We start from the raw sequence: 18,592 nt of genomic DNA on the forward strand, positions 1-18,592 counted from the left end.
TCTGGTAGCTTTCATTCTGCCTTCTTGGGTGAGGAAGGAATAGTATGCTCATTACACAGGTGAAGAAATAGGGCCAGAGAGAGCACATAGGAAGCTGGGGAGGCACCTATCAGACTACACACTGAATGTGACGTTAAGTCACCTGATTTTACAGTGAGGCATTTTCCTCCGTTTTCAAGCTTAGTCTTTTTTCTTCTAGTGACAGATTTAAACTCCTGTTTTACACCTTGTTGATTTTCTTTAAAGGGGGCAAACAAAAGCGTACAGTTGTCAGAACACTGAATTCCAAATGGAAGGACTCCTTAGCAGTATGCCCCTGGATACATAAGTCACATAATCTTTTTGAGCTTCAGTTTCTGCAAAAAAGCTGGAGAGTCTGGCCCCTTTCCTAGGGCAGGATCTACAAACTTCTCCAAGTGTGGGGACACAGGGATGAAAGTACAGAACTCCTGCCCTTGGGCCAACTGTAGTAAATGGTGTAGCCCTAAGGGACAGGCCACAGTTGGCCTGCAGTCGCCCAAAGCAAGAAATATCTAAAATCTTAAGTTTTACTTGAGATTCTGTAAGAATTTTGCATCCTACTCCAGAATGTATATTTTGCTTCCCCACCCACAAAAAAATTCTTCCCCAAATCTCTGAACAGAACAAACTCTTTGAGAAGCTGCGCTGTGTTAATCCTTTGGCCTTGGGTACCCCCAGCACAAGCCGGGTACTCCCACTGACCCTAGTCTGAGAAGCAAGACCAAGGAGGCATCCATGTGCAGAAATGCTGGTGGCGATGTACCCAGACCACCTGAGTCGGCTTAGTGTGCCCCCTGCTGGGGCCACACAGAGTCTCCCTGGCCTAGATGTCTTGCTCATGGTCTAGGCCCTGACTCTGGACAGCACCTGGCCAAGGAACCACCCCTTCCCACAGTACTCACATAGAAGGGGTCATTCTGGAGGGGACCTTTGATTAGAGTGAAGATGGGGAACTGGAGCAGAGACACAATGGCCGACAAGGCCATCACCAGCCCGAAGAGCTTTCCAAAGTGCTCAGAAGGAAATCTAGGGAGAGAAACACACAGGATTTGCGGACCCTCCCTCCAAGCAAGGGCTGGATCTCTGCCAGCCACTTGCTCTCAACTCCCTGTCCTCAGCTTGCATTTCACCCTCTTCAAAGAACACTCTAACCACAGGACAGAGAGAAGGCCCTGAGAAAACAGAAGGAAGTCTTAAGGAAAAAACAGATGCATGTACTCTCAAAGGAAGCAAGAATGGAAGAAGGGAAGACACTTTTTTCCAACTCTTTCCTGGGAGGGCTAGAACAGAAGTGGGCATTGGAGGGTGAATAGGAGCTCACCAGGTTGATAAAGGCAGAGGGCACAGTCCACACAAGGTCCAGCCTCCACCTCGGGACATCACCCCCTCTACACCTGCTCCCAAATCCAGTTGCCTTCACTCTTACCTCCCAATTTCTTTACTTTCAGCCCGCTTCCCTTTGCCCCAGCATGTTCCTCCATCATGGAACATACCCCACGCTCACTTACGCAAGAGTGAGGAAGGCAGCATTGCCCCCATAGAGGAAGGAGCGGCTGACCACTTGCAGGATGAAGGTGGCATACTGGAGTGAGAGGACTGGGACTGAGGCACAGAGGGCAAAGCCCAGGCACAGCAGAGACGTCAGAGCCAGTGAAGGCACCGCAGAGCAGAGGGCTGCAGCAGAGGCTGAAGTACCTGGTTCAAAAAGGAAGAGGAGCAGCTGCCCAGTACCTGTAATCCTAACTACTCAGGAGGCAGAGATCAGGAGGATCTCGGTTCAAAGCCAGCCTGGGCTCACAGTTCTCGAGACCCTATCTGGAAAAAACCCAACACAAAAAGGACTGCAGAGTGGCTCAAGGTGTTGACCATGAGTTCAAATCCCAGTACCGTTAAAAAAAAAAAAAGTTGAAAATGCACTTAATACACTTAACATCAGGGTTGGGGATTTAGCTCAGTGGAAGAGCACTTGTCTGGCAAGTGCAAGGCCCGGAGTTCAGTCCACATCACTGGAAAAAAAAAAAAATACACCTACCTTCCTGACCATTGTAGCTTAGCCCAGCAAAGCTTCAATGTGCCAAGAGCTTACACTAGCCTACAGGTGGGCAAATCTATTATTTGTTAGCGTTGAATAACGCATGTAATTTATGGAATTCCTAAAAGTGGAAAAACAGAATGGTTACGTTGGGTTGCTTTTACACCATCGTAAAGTTGAAAATCATAAGGTGGGCACTGTCTGTACTTCATGAATCAAAACTGCCTAATTACATGTCTTCATCTACCCTCTAGATGAGGGACAGCTAGAGAAAAAGACGTATCTGTCTTGTCGGTTGTTGAATTACAATGAATGACACAATGGCTGGCAAATAACTGTCACTTGGAGACTAGTGGTTGACTGAATGGATGAATGAGGACAGGTAGAAAGGATTAAAAACAAAAGCGAGGATGTGCATGGAGGTAAATAAAGATCCATCTCTCTCCTCCTGGTTCCCTGACTCTGTCTCACCTGTCTTTCCTGTTTTCTTCTGGTACTTCTGTTTAAGGTAGTCCATGAGAAGCCCATTCCAGGGGGCACACAGCACTCCAAAGAACTGAGTGATGGCGAAGGCATTTATGTAGGCGCTGACTGCAGAGAGCAGAGACAGGTTGGATGGTAAGAAATTTGCAGACCTGACTTCCAGGACAGGATTCTCCTACTCTGTCTTTGTCCTGCCTGTCACTTTCCCCCCCGTGTATCCAAACTAGGCCCCAGGTGGGGCCTGCAGGTGGACCACCTCCCAGCCCCATCACTTACCTTGTACCCTGTCCCCACCAGCCAAGTTGGTCAACAGAGAGTTGAGAGTGCCAATGAAGAGGTAGTGCCACAACTGTATCACAGACAGCCATATGAAGTGCCAGATAAAGCGCCGAGAAAGAACGCAGCTCTGGAAAGAGCGGAGTTCATGCTGCTGCCCTGGGTCTTGGCTCTCTGATGGGGAAAAGGAGGAACTGGCCATGAATTACAAGGAAAGTAGAGGGGCAGGATGGACCAGAGTGGCCCATGACAGGACAGTCTCACTCCAAGCTCACCTTCTATCCTTGTCCCCAGAACTCATCCGGAGTGCTCTGCCAGCTGCCCACAACTCACACCCCTCCACATCTCATGCTTTGTCATCCTGGCCCTTCCACCTTGAATGACCCTCCTCATGTTCTTCTGACTATTGAAATCTGATCCGTCTCTCATAGACTGCTCAATGACACTTCTTGCAATAATACTTTCCTGATCTTTCTAAGCCACAATGATGAAAAGAAAGAAGGAGAGAAGAGAGGAAATGAGAGATAGTGGTGAACAGCTGTTGTCCTGGGCTGCTCCTCCCCTCCCTTTCTTTTGGTCCCAGTAACCTACGTTTCCTTGAGAAATCTTCTCCTGCCCTATTCTCCATGGTCCAGATGGGACTATGAATTAAATGTCCTGTTCCTTACCCAATTGGCCTCATTCTCCCTAAAACAGGCAGGTAGCCATGATTTTAGACTGTAATACCCAGAACTACTCAGGTTCTAAACCTCCTGGAACCTGTCAAGTTCAGTTTTCCCCTTGACATTGCAAGCTTCTCAACATCCTATTATTCTTTTTAAAAAAAAAAATTTATTGTGTGTATTTAAAGTATACAGCATGATGTCATGAGATACATATAGACAGTAAAATGGTTACTATAGTGAAGCAAATTATCATATCCATCATGTCACATGGCTACCCATTTTTTTGTGCCAAGAACAGCTAAAATCTGCTCATCTAGCAAAACTTTCAACAATAATACAATTTTACTAATGACAGTCCTCTCATTGTATATAAAATCTCTAGATTTGTTCATCCTACCAATCTGCAACTTTGTATCCTTTGGCCTAAACCTTCCCATTTCCTCCCTCCACCTTCTATTTTTATTTCTCCTACAGCCAGCAATGGTTTGTGATATTTGTAAACAAAGACCCAAAACAGATAGAGAAGGGAAAGGAGGCAGCAGTAGAGGTGGCAGAACAAACCATCTAGCCTTGGTGCACTGGCATCACAGGAGACAGCAGGACCAAGAAATGGGGAAAAGGAGGGCAAGAAAGAAAGGCAGGCTTCATGGGGTGAGAAGAAGATGAGAGAAAAGAAGAACAGAGAAGAGACAAAAGTCCTGCCCTCTCTAGACTCTACAAAGTGAGGGGGCTATAAAGATCCTTTAGGAACTTCCTCTGCCTGGCCTGATTCTGAGTCCCTCAGGGACTTCATCAGAGGAAGAGCCATGGAGAAAACAGACTGGGATCTGAAGGGGAGACGAGTTAAACCACAGGGCTCACCTTCCTTTGGGGAAAAGACCTCCTTTGACTGCAGTTCCACGTTTTCACACTCAGCTGTTTTCTTCTCTTCCTTTCTGGTGCCAAACTCAGAGCACAGGCTGTGGAAACAGAAGCCCCAGCAGCCAGGCCAAGGACTGTGAACTGACCCCAAGATTCAGACAACAGGGAACAGTGCAGTGCAGCCCCATTTCAATGCACATGAAACTACATTTTAACAACTCCAATGACCAGGTCACAACCCAGACAGGTTAAATCAGAGTGTCTGTAATGAGAGCCAGGCTTCTGCCAGCTGCAGAAACATGGCTCACATCCCTTCTGAGCCTCATTTTTCTCAGGTGGAAAATAAAGGCAAGAATATCGATTGAGAGGATTATTGTGAGAATGAAATCAAAAAGCAATAGGGCCTGACAAATAGTAAGCAAACAGCAAATGAATGTCCTCTACTTCTTATAACTGGCTGCAAAAAATGATCTCACTGATTCTCCATCCTGTGCAATGCAACTTGGCAGCTTTATCTCTCATCCCACGAATCTGGGCTGAACTTGTGAACCTCCTCTGCCAAGAAAATATGGCAAAACCGGCATACCAAATTCCAAGTCTAAACCTCAAGAAATCATGTACATTGCTGCACTGTCTCTGAACCCTGAATGCACATGTGAGCAAGCCCAAGGTAGCCTGCTGAAGAATGAACATGTCACACTGACACCCCTGTCACTCGAAACCCATGTAGGTGAGGCCATTCCACAGCAGCCAAGCCCCAGCTAACTCACCAGATAATGAGGCATAAATATCTTAAGATCATCCAAATCTAGCTCTGGCATTAGGATTTGCCAGCTACTCACAGATTTAAAATAATAATAATAATAATAATAATAACTGCTTAGTGCTTTAGGCCATTGAGTTTGGGGGAAGACTGTTATGCAGCAATAGCTAACTGATAACTCTTCTCTTCCTAGGTTCCTCTCCTGTGACAGGTTTGCTCTTCCCTGTTTCCTGTCCCATATGAGGTAAAGCTTTGGCCAAGAGTCCTTACCCATAACTGTAGGTGGGGGGCAGTGGGTAAGGAATGTGTCCCCGAGGCATCAGGAGGAAAGTACGTCCAACATGCCAGACACTGCAGGCAGAGAGGAAGAGGAAGGAGGCCCTAATGCTGATGCCCTGTTCATAAAGAAGCTGCAGAAGAAAAAAGAGAAAAGTCAGGTTATAGCAGCATTATCAACAAGGCCAAAAGACAGAAACAACCTAAGTGTGCATCAGTGGATGGAGGGATAAACAAAATGTGGTATATCTGTTCAACACAGTATTACTCAGCATTAAAGAGGAATAAAATCCTGACACATGCTACAATATGGATGAGCCTTGAATACTTTATGTTAAGTGAAATCAGCCAGTCACAAAAGGACAAATCCATATGATTCTACTTACATGGGGCTCCTAGAATAGTCAATTCATAGAAGGTAGAAGGGGGGTTGCAGGGGCTGGATGTGGAGGACAAATGAGGAATTTGTATTTAATTGGCACAGAGTTCCAACTTTATAAGGTGAAAAGAGCTGTGGAGACAGAGGACCACTGCACAACAGTGTGAATGTATTTAATACCACTGGGCTGTACCCCTAAAAGTGGTTAAGATGGCAACTTTTGAGCTGCATGTATTTCATCATACATAAACAATGTAAGAGCAGGAGCTGGAAGCCACATTTCCAAAAAGGAATCTCAGCACAACCTTTTGCCTACCTTCCTGGAAGCTGATTAAGGATACCTGGTCCCCACAGACCTTTACTCCGGAGCCCACCAGCTCTGGGGAGTCATCCTGTCACCTTACCACACCCTTGTGGAGCCTCCTCGTGTGGCTCTTGGAGATCTGGTAGCCTAGTGCTGATTTGTCCAAATAGCAGGAAAGTCAACTTTTTTTTTTTTTTTTTTGAGACAGGGTCTTGCTATGTAGTCCAGGCTGACTTCGAACTCAAAATCTTCCTGCCTCAGCCTCCTAAGAGATGGGATTACAACTGTGCACCACCATGTCACTTCAAACAAATGTGTACACAAAAATTCAACTTGCAAAACACATGCGTGGGGAGATGCCAAGTCATCCTCCCCGTGACTCCCTAGGTGACTGACACAACATCAAAGGGAACCAGTAAGTTCCTCAACTCCCAGTATAGAAAGCACTTATCTAGCCCCACCTCCAGCCCTTACAGAGAGTGGTACTGAGGTTGGAGGAACACAAGGACTTGCCCAAGGTCAGAGGAAGCAGCTGAGTCAGATTAAATCAAGGACTCCAGGTCCTGCTTCAGCTCTTCCCTTCAATCTCCTGAGACAAAGGAAAGAACAGGGAGGCACATCCATAGGATTGTACTAGAGGAAGAAAACCTGCAGTGGCCAGAGGCTCAGATCCAAGCCAAGGTGTTCATGGAACTAAGACAAGCTGACCCTCCAAGCGAAAGTGCTCAAGGTCTAAGTGGGGTTTATGTCTGGATAGTGAGCACCAGAGATCCATTCTCTTCCCTCAAGGCCCTAACGCAAAGCCCAGAAGGAAGTTCCAGATTGGGCAGCTTGGGACCCAGTCTTTTACTGTTTTCACTCGACCATCTTTAGTGTGCTGGCTTTTGTTCACCAGTCTGTTGCCTCATAATCAAAGTATGGTCGCCACAACTCCAGCTATCACACCCTCCCACTGCAACATTCAAAGAAGAAGGGTAAGAAGGAAGACAAGGAAGAAGACTTTCTTTTTACTTTGCTGTAACCTTCCTTTAGGGAGGAAATCCCCTCTAGATTGCTCCATTATACGCCTCCTTTATCTCATTAACAAGGGCTGGGTCATATGCCCACCTCTGCTTATCACTGACAGGGGAAGGATTGCCATGATTGGTGTAGGTCAATCAGCATTCATTACCTGGCTGGGCAGATCACTGCCCACGTAAAATTGTTAGCAATGAATTAAACAATTGTTAACAGAGCCAGGCCTCATGATTCACACCTGTAATTCCAGCATTCAAGAGGCTGAGGCAGAACAGTCAAGAGTTCGAGGCCACCCTAGGCTACCTAGTGAATTTGAGGCCAGCCTACACTACATAATGATACCCCATCTCAAAAAAGTCAATTAATTAGGCTCTCAAGCCTGTCAAGTATGAAGCCCTGAGTTCAAACCCCAGTACCACCAAAAAAAAGAAAAAGATTTTAATTTAATTTACTTAAATAAAAATAAAATTGTTAGCAGAGTGGCTGTTGATGAACCACTAACAACAGGTCCGGCAAGAATTCATCCCCCAGCAGTGGAGGGGGTGAATTCTACTATGACATATTTGATACATTGTAGGAACCTCTGTAAATGCTACCATGTACTCCCACCCAGCACAACAATAAAAAAAGAACTAATTAATTAGTTATTTTTTTAAAAAAATAATTCATCCCCCAACATCAGCCCTTGGAGAGCTGATAGGCCAATGTGTCTGCCCATACTTTCCCTACTAGCCCCTTCCCCTCTCCTCATCCAAAGCAGAACTTCACATCAGCAAATACCTCATTCCAAAGGACTCCCACCCTCTGCCCAGCCCTGGCCCAAGCATATCATGACATCTTCCTTAGCTTCTGGATACAAACTCTGGGGTAAGAGTGAAGAAGGGGCCTAGTTTCACAAGTTTAGGCTGTAGAACAAGACAGACTTAGGTTCAGGTTCAGGTGTTATGGTTACAAGCTTCAGAACCTTCAGCAAGCTGGGAGCCGGTGGCTCACACCTGAAATCCTAGCTACTCAGGAAGCAGAGATCAAGAGGTTCACTGTTTGAACTCAGCCAATGGCAAATAGTTCTCAAGACCGTATCTCAAAAAAACACAAAACACAAAATAGGACTGGCTTCAGTGGTAGAGCACCTGCCTAGCAAGGTGAAGCCCTGAGTTCAAATCCCAGTACCACTAAAAAAAGACAAAAAAAAAACCTTCAGTAAGCACTTAGCCCATCTGAGACTAAAATGGCAGTGAAATACCACCTAATTCAGAGGGCTGATAGATATCATGCAAGGGTCATGGGTCTGGCACAGAGAAGTGCTCAAGTGTTCCCTAAATGCTGGCTATTGTTATTTTTACCTTGATGATAAGGAAGACTGCTGAGGAAGAGTCAAATGCTCCATTGTAGAGGGTGATGATGGTTGAACGGTGTTTGCCAAATAGGTTCCCAATCTGAAGAAGACATATCCAGTCTAAATCATTTATTTATTCATGAAACAAATATTTCCTGAGCATCCAACATGTGCCAGATACTCTTAAATACCCAAACCCACCTCCAACAAGAGGGTCCCACCCTGCCTTTGGACAATCCCATCAGAGGCAGCAATTGAAAACTACCTCTCCTTCCCTCCATCGTCCCAACCTCCCCCAAATGCCTGGGATTGGGACAGGTTCACACCTGCAGGTTGGTGATAAGAAACAGGATTCCACCAACAGTGAGTGTTGGCATGGCCAGGAAAAGCAGCAGGGCAGAGTCTGGAACCATCAAAACCTGAGGTGAGGTGGGGTCATCGCAACCCAAACAGTGACCCCCCCCCCTTCTCCAGGAACCTAGCTCTCACCTGCTCCAAACCCCCAACAATACCTGGGTGTGAGCCCTAATTCCAACCACTTCTAACATCTTCCAGGGTATTAGGATCTGATCTAAGCTCTTCCAAATGTGCCTGCAGAGATCTCCTGAGCACACCTCATGTCCAACAGAGATAGTACAAGCACCTCCTCCTACTTCATCCTTGACACTATGGGAGAAGAGGACTCTTGGCTCAATGCCAAGGGACAGTCTAGTCCCTAACTCACTGCACGACAATCTTAAGCTGGTTTCTGAATCTGTTCCTTAGTTACCTCACCTGTTAAATGGGAACACTACTCCCTTCCTGCCTCACATGGGCACTGTGAGATCTGAGTCAAAAAAAATGGCCATTTCCCTTTGCTTCCTTTATGCCAGGCTTTGTACTTGGCATTGGAAATACAGAATGAGTAAATATACTCCTTGCTCTTGAGAAGAATGACATGTAAGCAAATTGTTACAACAGGCCCCATAAGTGCTGGACGACCACAGAACAGCTCAAAGGTCATGGGTAGGGAAGCCCTTGATAAATCAGTCTTTCCCATTCTATATCTGATGATATAGAATGATGAAATCTCTTTTTTTGTGGTTCTGGGATTTGAACTCAAGTCCTTACACTTGCTAGGCTTGAACCACTCTAAATAAATAAAATTTAAAAGGACAAATAAATAAAGCCATTCAATTCAAAAATAAATAAATTAGTCTTTCCCAAACCACAGACTTCTGCCTAACTTCAAGATTTTGGGCATAACCCATGTCTGTCCTATTCTTTATTAAAATGTTTTCTTTAGGGAATAAGCGTATAGCTTAGGGGTAGAGTGCATGCTTAGAACATGCCATGCCCTGGGTTTGAGCTCCAGCTCTATTCCCCCAATAAAAAAGTTTTCTTAAACTTAACTCACTTTTATCCAAAAGAAACCTATTTTTAAAGGACATTTTTATCACTACTGTAAACAGAAATCCTTGCACTACCTGTCATGAATAGAAATAAATGTAAAAATAAATACAATGAAATTATTTTCATTGTATACTAACACTGTGTAACAATGTTATGAAATTGAGGCTGGATGAGATCTGCTCATCAATGTGAAAGTCAAACTAGCTCCACACCAAGACTGACTTCAACCAGAAAGACTGAAAGAGCAATAACAAAGGAATAATTTTTCCACCAGGTGATTCAATGCTTGTTAGTATAACATGCCTGTGATCCTAACATCCTCTTAAGTAACTATTGTTCTACAGACACCCTGGAAAGAGCTAATTTTAGAGGATTCCTACTATTTACCATCCACTTTCTGTATTTATAAAATGTATATTCCTCCAGTGAGCTAAAAGTTGGTGGAGACTGCTTTTATAATAGAGTCATTGTTGCCTTGACAGCTTTTTCAAAACAAAGTCCTATTTTATGGAGGAAGAGGGGGATTATTGCTCAAAATTCACAAATGTGACCTTATGAGCTGTTTGGACCAAACCTTCAGCCTCTGGGATTGCTAAACGTAAGTGGAGATGACCACATGACATGTCCTCTTCAACAAAGCTACTCCACACACCAGAGTTAAGTACTTTACTTTCCTTCCTAGCCCAAAAATTAAGCCACATAATCTGACCCTGGAGAGGAGTGTTGGGAGGCACCTCTTGGCCAAAGCACCAGCAAGCAGACAGGAGTCCCGCCTCCCAGGCCCTCTTCCCACTAGCTTTCTCTGTGACATTGGGCAAGTCTTTACTAGAGGTGCCTTTACAGCCTCAGTTTTCTCCTTTACATAAAGAAAGAAGTGGAGAGTAAACCAGATTGGAACCCCAAACCTCTATAGACAGGTAATATTTGAAAACAAAGCTTTTTGTACAATATAGTTGCCAATTTTTACCCTGCTAAGTGAGGATATTTTCAAAACTATCACTCTCATTATAATTTCATTCCGGAAAAAAAAAGAGACCACATTTTAACACATCTAAGAACGAAGTAATTTCTTGAATAAATTCTTGGGAGCCATTTCCCTCCATTGTCCTTCCTTTTCATGTTCTCAGTGAACTAAACTATTTTCACAGTCCAGCAATAACTCGGCGTCTCTTAAGGATTCTTTCAAGCTGTGGATCTCTGAATAGCCATAGAGCACTTGTGCTCTGCCTGTCACCTTCTGCACCTGCCCCAGCACCTGCCCCATCTATCCATACCCTGAACTTGGGTCCTCCCACCCACCTGACAACACTCACCCACAGAGGTGAAGGCTATGATGAGTGTGGCACTGGTGTAGAAAAATCTGAAATGCAGAACAGAATACTATCAAAAGGAGAATCCTGGGAGACAAAAAGGATTCTGCTTACCTAACCTCCAGATTTGGTAGTTGACTGCATTCTCTGCCTGGGAATTAAAGGGACACTGATGCCTTCTGAGAGCTGCGAGAAGTCCTGATGAGACTGAAATGTGGTCCTGACCTCCCATCGATGCATTTTGCTCATCCCAAGGTCCAAGGCTAGATTGGGAAGTCTTGGATAATGAACTCATTTGAGGATGAGCTGAAGACTCAGCCAAAAGCGATGTGGGCAGAGCCAAGGCCTCCCCCCACCTGGAAGTCCCAAAAGGCCAACTGCTTGGAAAAAAGGGTTGGTGTATGGGTTGCAAATCAAAACCTTGAGTTCTAATTCATCCTCAATGTGTGACTTTGGGCAAGGAGCTGCTCATCTCCGGGTCCCAGGAGTCTTTTTTGAAAATGAAAAGGATTAGACTAATGTAAACTCTAAGCTCAAAGTTCTAAAGAATAGAGCTGCAGGTGTAGCTCAGTGTCACAGGGCCCTGCATTTGATCCATAGCACCATTTTTTAAACTGTTCTTGAGTGCAATTATTTGGGGACCACAATTGCAAGGTTATAGGGATTCCTTAGCAATGCAGGGCCCTGGAATAAAAGTGATGCTCTGATGCTAGACATGAAGGAAAGGGCAAAGAGGGTGGGGTGGAATAGAGGAGAAGACAGGTAGCCAAAGACCAAGAAATATTGAGAGACAGCCACTATTCACCCAAAGGCTTAGAGTGTAAGGGACTTTCTTTATTCTGGCTACTTCCTGATTCAGACTCAAATAGCCCTCAATCCTTCTGACAGGTGATTTCACACATGCCTCTTTGGTGGTACCTGCTCTGGAATGTGACAGTGCCTAGAAGGCCACAGCTTATCACTAAACCTGGCCATGAGCACAGAGATGAGGACGCAGCAGCACACTGTGTAAGCATAATAAGTCCCTTGTCCTCTGACACATCTATCATCTGAAATGGAAACCCCCACTGTCTCCTCACCAGCCAGAGAAGAACTACTGGGGATACCCAGACAGCCTTGTTAAATAGCCCTTGGGGGAGAGAAGACTGTGAGAAGGATGGTGATTAAGCCTGAGCCACCTGATGTTTGAGTCCTTGTAGGAGAAGAGGACATGGATCCCTGGGGTAAGAAAGGCAATCAGGTTCTGCTAATTTTATAACCCTGGCCCCAGGCCAGCCCTCACAGGAAGTCAGCCTGGGTTCCTTCTTCTCTGAGTATATAATAAGATGATACAATCCTATGGAGAAGGGGAAGGAGCTAAAGAAAGGGAAGCAAGGGTGTGTGCCGGAAAGTGGGCCTAGTGGGAGCACCCACATCCTCTAATCCATCCACTGGAGCAGGGTTTCCCTGCAAGCAGGATGCTGTCTAGAGACTTCCTCTCTGTTCCAGGTGGGCCTCTGAACTTACATGGCTATGAGGCGGGCCACAGTGGTCTTGAAACGGTCAAAGATGTAGCCAGTGGGGAATGTCATGAAGTTGTTCATGAAGGATGCCAGGGTGAAGATGAGCGAGAACCTCTCATCCTGGCCTTTGCAGTCTGGAACAGAAGAGCTATCAGAAGCCCAAGGCACATGGGCCAAAGTTCAGTCATCCCAGCTCTCCTGGTAGGCAGGCACCCAACCTGGGCTCCCCTCCATCTTGGACAGCTTGCCTGGCAGAAAGTTATCCTTCAAGCTGAGTTAAAATTAGCTGCCCCTAAGACCCACTCCTCCCCTCGCCAGGAGCTGGTACTTCCCTTCCTGAAACTTCTTAGACTTAGGGGGGACCATGCTAACACTCCCTCTCCTACAGAAAGGCCAACAGGTGGGCAGAAGGTGGAGTCCTCCCTACCTCTTCCCACCTCCCAAGAACCAAGCTCAACTTCATTAGAGAAGCCATCATTGTTCTTACCAGCCTGCTCTGTGGCATTGCTCAGGAGCCCAGCATTTGGTTCACACAGCTCCTTAAAGTAATGCTCAGTTTTGAAGACAAATACTAGAGAAGCCCAGCCAAAGAGGACACCAGCAAAGCCAAGGCATTCCAGCAGCCCTGTCAAGAGGGTGGCCACATGAAGGGACAGGCCCTGGCCTGCCATGGCTGGAGGAAAAGCAGATCTTCAAATCCCACTTTGTCTTCCTGAACAGACACTGTAGATCCTGGCTTCTGCGCACTTGGAAAATTCCTCTGGCAAACTCTTCACTTTAAGGAGCTCTCTGGTTCCAACTCTTCCAGGCTGTGGGAAAGGAAGAGGTGGAGAAAGGGGTGGAGGAAAGGGCACTGGCAGTTAAGTTTAGGGAGTAATTACTTTCATACATCACCTGGGGATGTGCTCGGCCTAGAGGGCTTGCCAGGCATGTGCCAGGCCCTGGGTTACAAACCCAGGACCATAAAAACTAAACAAACCCTTTCATAGCTGTCAAGGCGTTTGAATAGCAACATGGGTAACAGTAGATGAGGCAACCTCAAGTTACCACCAAGAACAGCAGGTGGGGAAGCAGGAACTCCTGATTTCAAACTGCTTATTCTGTCAACTAAAACAAGAAAAATCCCCCGATGGGCCTGTGGTTCATGTCTATAATCTTAGCTACTCAGCAAGCAGAGATCAGGAGGATCAAGGCTCCAGGGCAGCCTGGACAATTAGTTCACGAGATTCTATCTCAAAAATACTAAACACAAAAAAGGGCTATCCGAGTGGCTCAAGTGGTAGAGTGCTTCTCTTAGCAAGCATGAGGCCTTGAGTTCAAACCCCAGTACTGCCAAAACAAAAATGGCTTCCCATCTGAACCAGGTGTTTACAAGTACCTGCAACGAATTCTCACAATTACCAGCAAAAGTTTGTTGTCTTCAGTTTGCTGGAGTAAAAGCTTCAGAGGGTTCTGGGAGCTTGCCCAAGGTCACACGGCTCATTAGTCACAACTTAATGCCAAAAATATCCCAACTCCCAACAAGACGCCTGCCTAGGGTTCCCAAAGCCGGTTCCCTGCCGCCCCTCCTGACATCCACCAACTTCCCCCCCCCCGCCCCGCCCCGCCCAGGGACCGCTCCCCCGCCCCGCGCCCCTGTCCAGCCGGCGGCCCTCTCCGCAGTGACGCCGCAGGACTCGGCCGGCCGCCGCCCCATCGCCGTTCTCTGCCCCTGACTCCCGGTCCTGACCCGCGTCCTACCCGCGCGCCCCACGCCAGCTCGCCCAGCGACTCCCTCGCCGCATGTCCCAGTCCCCTGCTCGCTTCCACATTTCCGCTACCCGCCCCTTCACTTCCTTCTCTTTCTCTCTTTTTGACCTACGCGCCCTTGGATGCGCGCGTCTTTTTCTAACCGCTACAATCTTCCGTCTTTTTTTTCCTAACCTCTGCAATCTTCCAGCACTCCAGCAGGGTCTCCTTCCTTCTCTCTTGATTCATTTCCAGCTTCCTCACTCCCTTGCTTCTCCCTGTCCTAACCAAGTTGGCTTGTTTTAGTTTAGTTTTGCTTTTTTTGTTTGTTTGCTTGCTTTGAGGGAGGAGGGGAGTTGAGACAGTTCTCACTATGGAGCTCAGGCTGGCCTCTGTCAAACTTTCCTCGTGCCTCAGCCTCCTAAGTGTTGGGATTATAGACGTGTACCACCATGCCCAGCTCCAGGTTAGTTTAATACTATTCCAAGCATAGGTCCACTCCTGGAGATCAGACGCAGCACGAGAGGAAACAGGCAGCTACAGGCAAGCACGCCTATGCCGAGCGCTTTACCTTGTCCTTTTGGGTGGGCACAGAACATATTGTTTCCCATTTGCCCACCAACTGAACCCTTTTCTGGCACTCATGCCCCTAAGGCTGACACACCACACCACAGAATAGGGGGACCCAAGAACCAGGACTGAGGGGCTTTTCAGAAATCATATGCTGAACGTGGGGGGAGGCGGGAAGCTGCCTCTTCACCCCCAAGGACCTCTTTGATTACTTCCTGCTTCACCCCCCAGCTCAGGTTCTGAAAGAGCCTTCCCGCCAGACTGCATTGATTAACTATTCATTCATTGCCCCATTTTTTATTAATCAAAGACATACATAATTGCCCATCGGAGTTTGTGATCAGCATGATATACCAGCCTAACTGGCTGCGTTGCTATCATTCCAGCTCAGAGCAAGCCAGCTGATGGACTGCTATCATTCTAGCCCAAAACAAGTGAGCTGGCATCCTCCTTGTCTATATGGCCGTTTCCTCCTCAAAAACTCTATTTAAGGTAGAGCTTCTTGCATATTACATGGGTTCTGCAGACCCTGTGCCCAACTTCCTGTATTCTCTGATCCAGGACCTCAGGTTATTCAAACCCCAGCCTTCTTGTTAAAGAAGAAATAGAGGTTAAAATAGTGGAAAGGCCAGAACCAGGAAGTGTTTTCCATATTGCTGCCAAAATACAAAGGATTAAGAAAGTCTGTGGCTATAAGAGTTGCTCAAACTGCTTTTGCTGAAAAGCATGGACTCCTTACTCAGGCCCATGAGTTAACTAAAAGCAAGAGGAAACGTGGCATCTGTCCTTCGTTTTGTATCTGTCTTTATGCTAAGCCATTCTGTTTGCAATCCACCTTGGATTCCAGAAGACAGAACTGATAACATCTTCATGACAAGGGGCAGAAATTCCTCCCAAAAGTAAAGCCTCCTTAGGATGGACCACCTACCAGGAGACAGTAAATCCAGATAACAACTTCTCCCAGAACAAGGACTGAGATAATGACCAACCAGGCCAAACCTGTGAAGGAGACTGTTTGACTATTCATACCTTTTGTCTCCTGCCACCAGAAGACAAAACCTAGAGCTCATGTGTGTACTCTGAAGATGACCAAAGATGGGCTGAGTGCTCACTCTGCTTCTTCCCACAGCATGTCCCAAACCATGTAATAAATCTCCTTTCTTGACCTTCACCATGCCGCTTTATTTGGCATATGGGGATGAGTGACCAGACCTGGCATGTGGAATCCTGGGAAGTTTGGGCCTTGGGTCCAAAACTCAGATTTCATGGGCATTTAGGTGATTTGATTGTGTGCTGTGGGGGGGAGGGTGCTGCGGTCTTGTACCCAATGGACTCACAAAGTACACAGCCTGAGTCAGGTTCTTTGACCTACCTGTAAGGCAAGAAGGATAGCACCTTAATTATAGTAATCATCATTTAAAAAAAAAAAAGGCACCAGTAGGTTTATGAAGTCCCTACATGGAGCAAGTACAGCAGGCCAACTGCAGAGAAGTAGCCTTTCCAGTTGCTGTAGATAGCTCCATCTACAGCAGCCCAAGACTGACAGGGCTTAAGATATAAGGTTTCCTTTTTACTGCAAGACACAAAGACACTGAAATTAATGCAAGCCCTAGCTCTTGCACTGGCTTACATTCTGCTCTCCCGAGGACCTGGAGGATAAGGAAGTGAAAATAGCAAGGGAAGAACAGAAAGTCAAAACTGAGATAGAGAGAATTTTGAATGCATATCAGCAGGAGCCCTCAGAAAGGCCCAGCTCATGAGCTATCTGAGAATCCAGGAATGGACCACAGGACTTGGGGACAAGCCATCTAGGACTCTGATCACTTTATCTTATTCCTCTGGCAGGGTCCCCATCTCATACCCCATCCATGTGGGCAAAAGGCACCACTTCTAATAAAATGGTAGTCCTACTGAAACTGTTGGACAGAATATTAGAATGTTCTCTGAACCATTCCATCTTATTTGGTTCAAGTTCCAGCAGCTAGCAGAGGCAGATACTATTCTGATCACTTTCCTGTCTCTCCGATGAGGATTAATGTGAAACATCAGAGAGAGGAGTGATTATAATAAGGTCTGATGATGCACCAGTGTCTTCATCCCTTCCCTTCTCATCTCTTTCCCCTTCACCTCGCATCTTCTTTTATTGATTGCTTGGCTCAACAGATTACATATATATATATATATATATATATATATATCGCACCAGGCTTTGGGCCAGGTGCTGGGATTCAGAGAGAGGAGATGCAGTACCCTCCCTCAACTGGGGGGGACAAAGAAACCCAAGATTTCTGGAGTGAGGGACTGTTCTTCATGACAGAGGTCAGCACAGCACACTCAAAAGCATGGAGCCTGGATGGAGCAAGAACATTCAGGAACCAGGTGGGACAGAAACTGGCAAGGCAAATGGCAAGACTTGAGGCCAGTGGGCTGAAGGTGTTTGGATTTCAGCCCAAACCAATTAATCATATCTTATTGATTATATCCTTTAACATCTCTCCTACCCATCATTGGCCAATGCCATATTCAGACACCATCATCTCTCACACGGGCATTACCTACTTCCACCACCCCTCCATCACCATTCTGCTGCAAGAGTTTATCTCCATGGTTCCCATTTGATAACACTACATAACTGCTCAAAACATCTCCAAGGCTAGAGGACCAGTCAACCAAGGGCTAGACCAGGTTCTAGGGATACCAGCCATGGCACACTGCATGGGGGGTGGGGGGAGCCATAGAACTAGGGACCTTATATCTCACCCAAGTACTGGTGCTGGGGGCCTTTACTTCCCCATTGCTAGCGTGCCTGGATATCCAAATTCCACCCCATGGATGTTTTTATGGCAAGAGTGGGGAGGTGGGTGTATTTATTTAGATCAGGGCAAAATGGTCTGTTGCCCCTGGCACAAACACTGGCCAGACCTCTGGTCTCAGTAGTGTCACCTTCCGATGCTGTTCACTTCCCCACTGGCCTGTCTCTCAAGCCTTCTCCAAATAACCTCAGGCAGTACTGTGCTCCTCCAACCCCAGTTACAGTGTGCACCTACTCTTTCCTATCCCCATCCTTTCTAGATTTTCATATGTGGATGTGAACTGCGAGCCGTGGATATAAAGGGCTTTGATTTTGGATACATCAAAGACATAAAGAAGCCAAACAAATGTAAACTTTCTTTTCAAAGTCTGGACCTGTACAAATCTAAATGTTTGGTTTTTCCACCTACAGTCTTGAAAGGAGTTTTAAGAGTTTGTTTTGGAAGGCAAAAGGTAAATGCAAACATTTTCCCTTTTGATTCAACTGGGAGAAAAATTCCAGTCCTCTTGAGACAAAGCCAAAAAAAAGAAAACCAGCAGCTGCACATTGATACTCAGCCAATTACTGACTCTCCAGTCTTCCCTCTCCTCATCTACAAAACTAAAGCTGACTCGTGGTATAGATTTAAGATAATGTATGAAAATTCCCAATTAGTATCCTAGCTGATTAATAAGTACCTATTGTTGTCAACAAAAATTATTTAATTACTGGAAATCAAATCAAAAAGAGGAAATAAGGTTGTATTTGAGAAGGATTGCAAAGTGTTCCTAACCTAAATAAATGGCAAAAATAAATGGGAGTCAAAGATAGACTCAGTCACCTGTTTAAGGAACCCCATCCTAGGGAACTGATCTCTAGGTAGTCC

The 18,592-nt window shown here is 46.1% G+C and overlaps 1 protein-coding gene across 8 annotated transcripts in view; it reads right to left on the reverse strand.

Annotated features, from left to right (window-relative positions):
* Slc43a3 (solute carrier family 43 member 3) overlaps nt 1–14,561 on the reverse strand; it is a 31,547-nt gene extending 16,986 nt beyond the window's left edge. For 3 of the 8 annotated variants that reach the window (XR_012438569.1, XR_012438567.1, XM_074045789.1), the window contains exons 1-12: nt 14,358–14,482; nt 13,105–13,426; nt 12,622–12,751; nt 11,119–11,165; nt 8,740–8,816; nt 8,421–8,513; nt 5,372–5,511; nt 4,339–4,436; nt 2,813–2,986; nt 2,525–2,644; nt 1,530–1,716; nt 924–1,047 (exon numbers count right to left, since the gene is read on the reverse strand). Coding sequence is in view for 6 of the 8 variants with exons in the window: in XM_074045789.1 (XP_073901890.1) it covers nt 924–1,047; nt 1,530–1,716; nt 2,525–2,644; nt 2,813–2,986; nt 4,339–4,436; nt 5,372–5,511; nt 8,421–8,513; nt 8,740–8,816; nt 11,119–11,165; nt 12,622–12,751; nt 13,105–13,288 (1,374 nt within the window). In the remaining 2 variants the exon portion in view is untranslated. Of the gene's footprint in view, nt 1–923; nt 1,048–1,529; nt 1,717–2,524; nt 2,645–2,812; nt 2,987–4,338; nt 4,437–5,371; nt 5,512–8,420; nt 8,514–8,739; nt 8,817–11,118; nt 11,166–12,621; nt 12,766–13,104; nt 13,427–13,995; nt 14,195–14,357; nt 14,483–14,540 lie in introns of those variants that run through there. The other 5 variants (XM_074045783.1, XM_020167639.2, XM_020167640.2 and 2 more) reach the window with 5 other exon arrangements.
* Nucleotides 14,562–18,592: the final 4,031 nt, after the last annotated feature.

The sequence above is a fragment of the Castor canadensis genome, chromosome 1 (assembly GCF_047511655.1).
Source record: "Castor canadensis chromosome 1, mCasCan1.hap1v2, whole genome shotgun sequence".
NCBI lineage: Eukaryota > Metazoa > Chordata > Mammalia > Rodentia > Castoridae > Castor > Castor canadensis.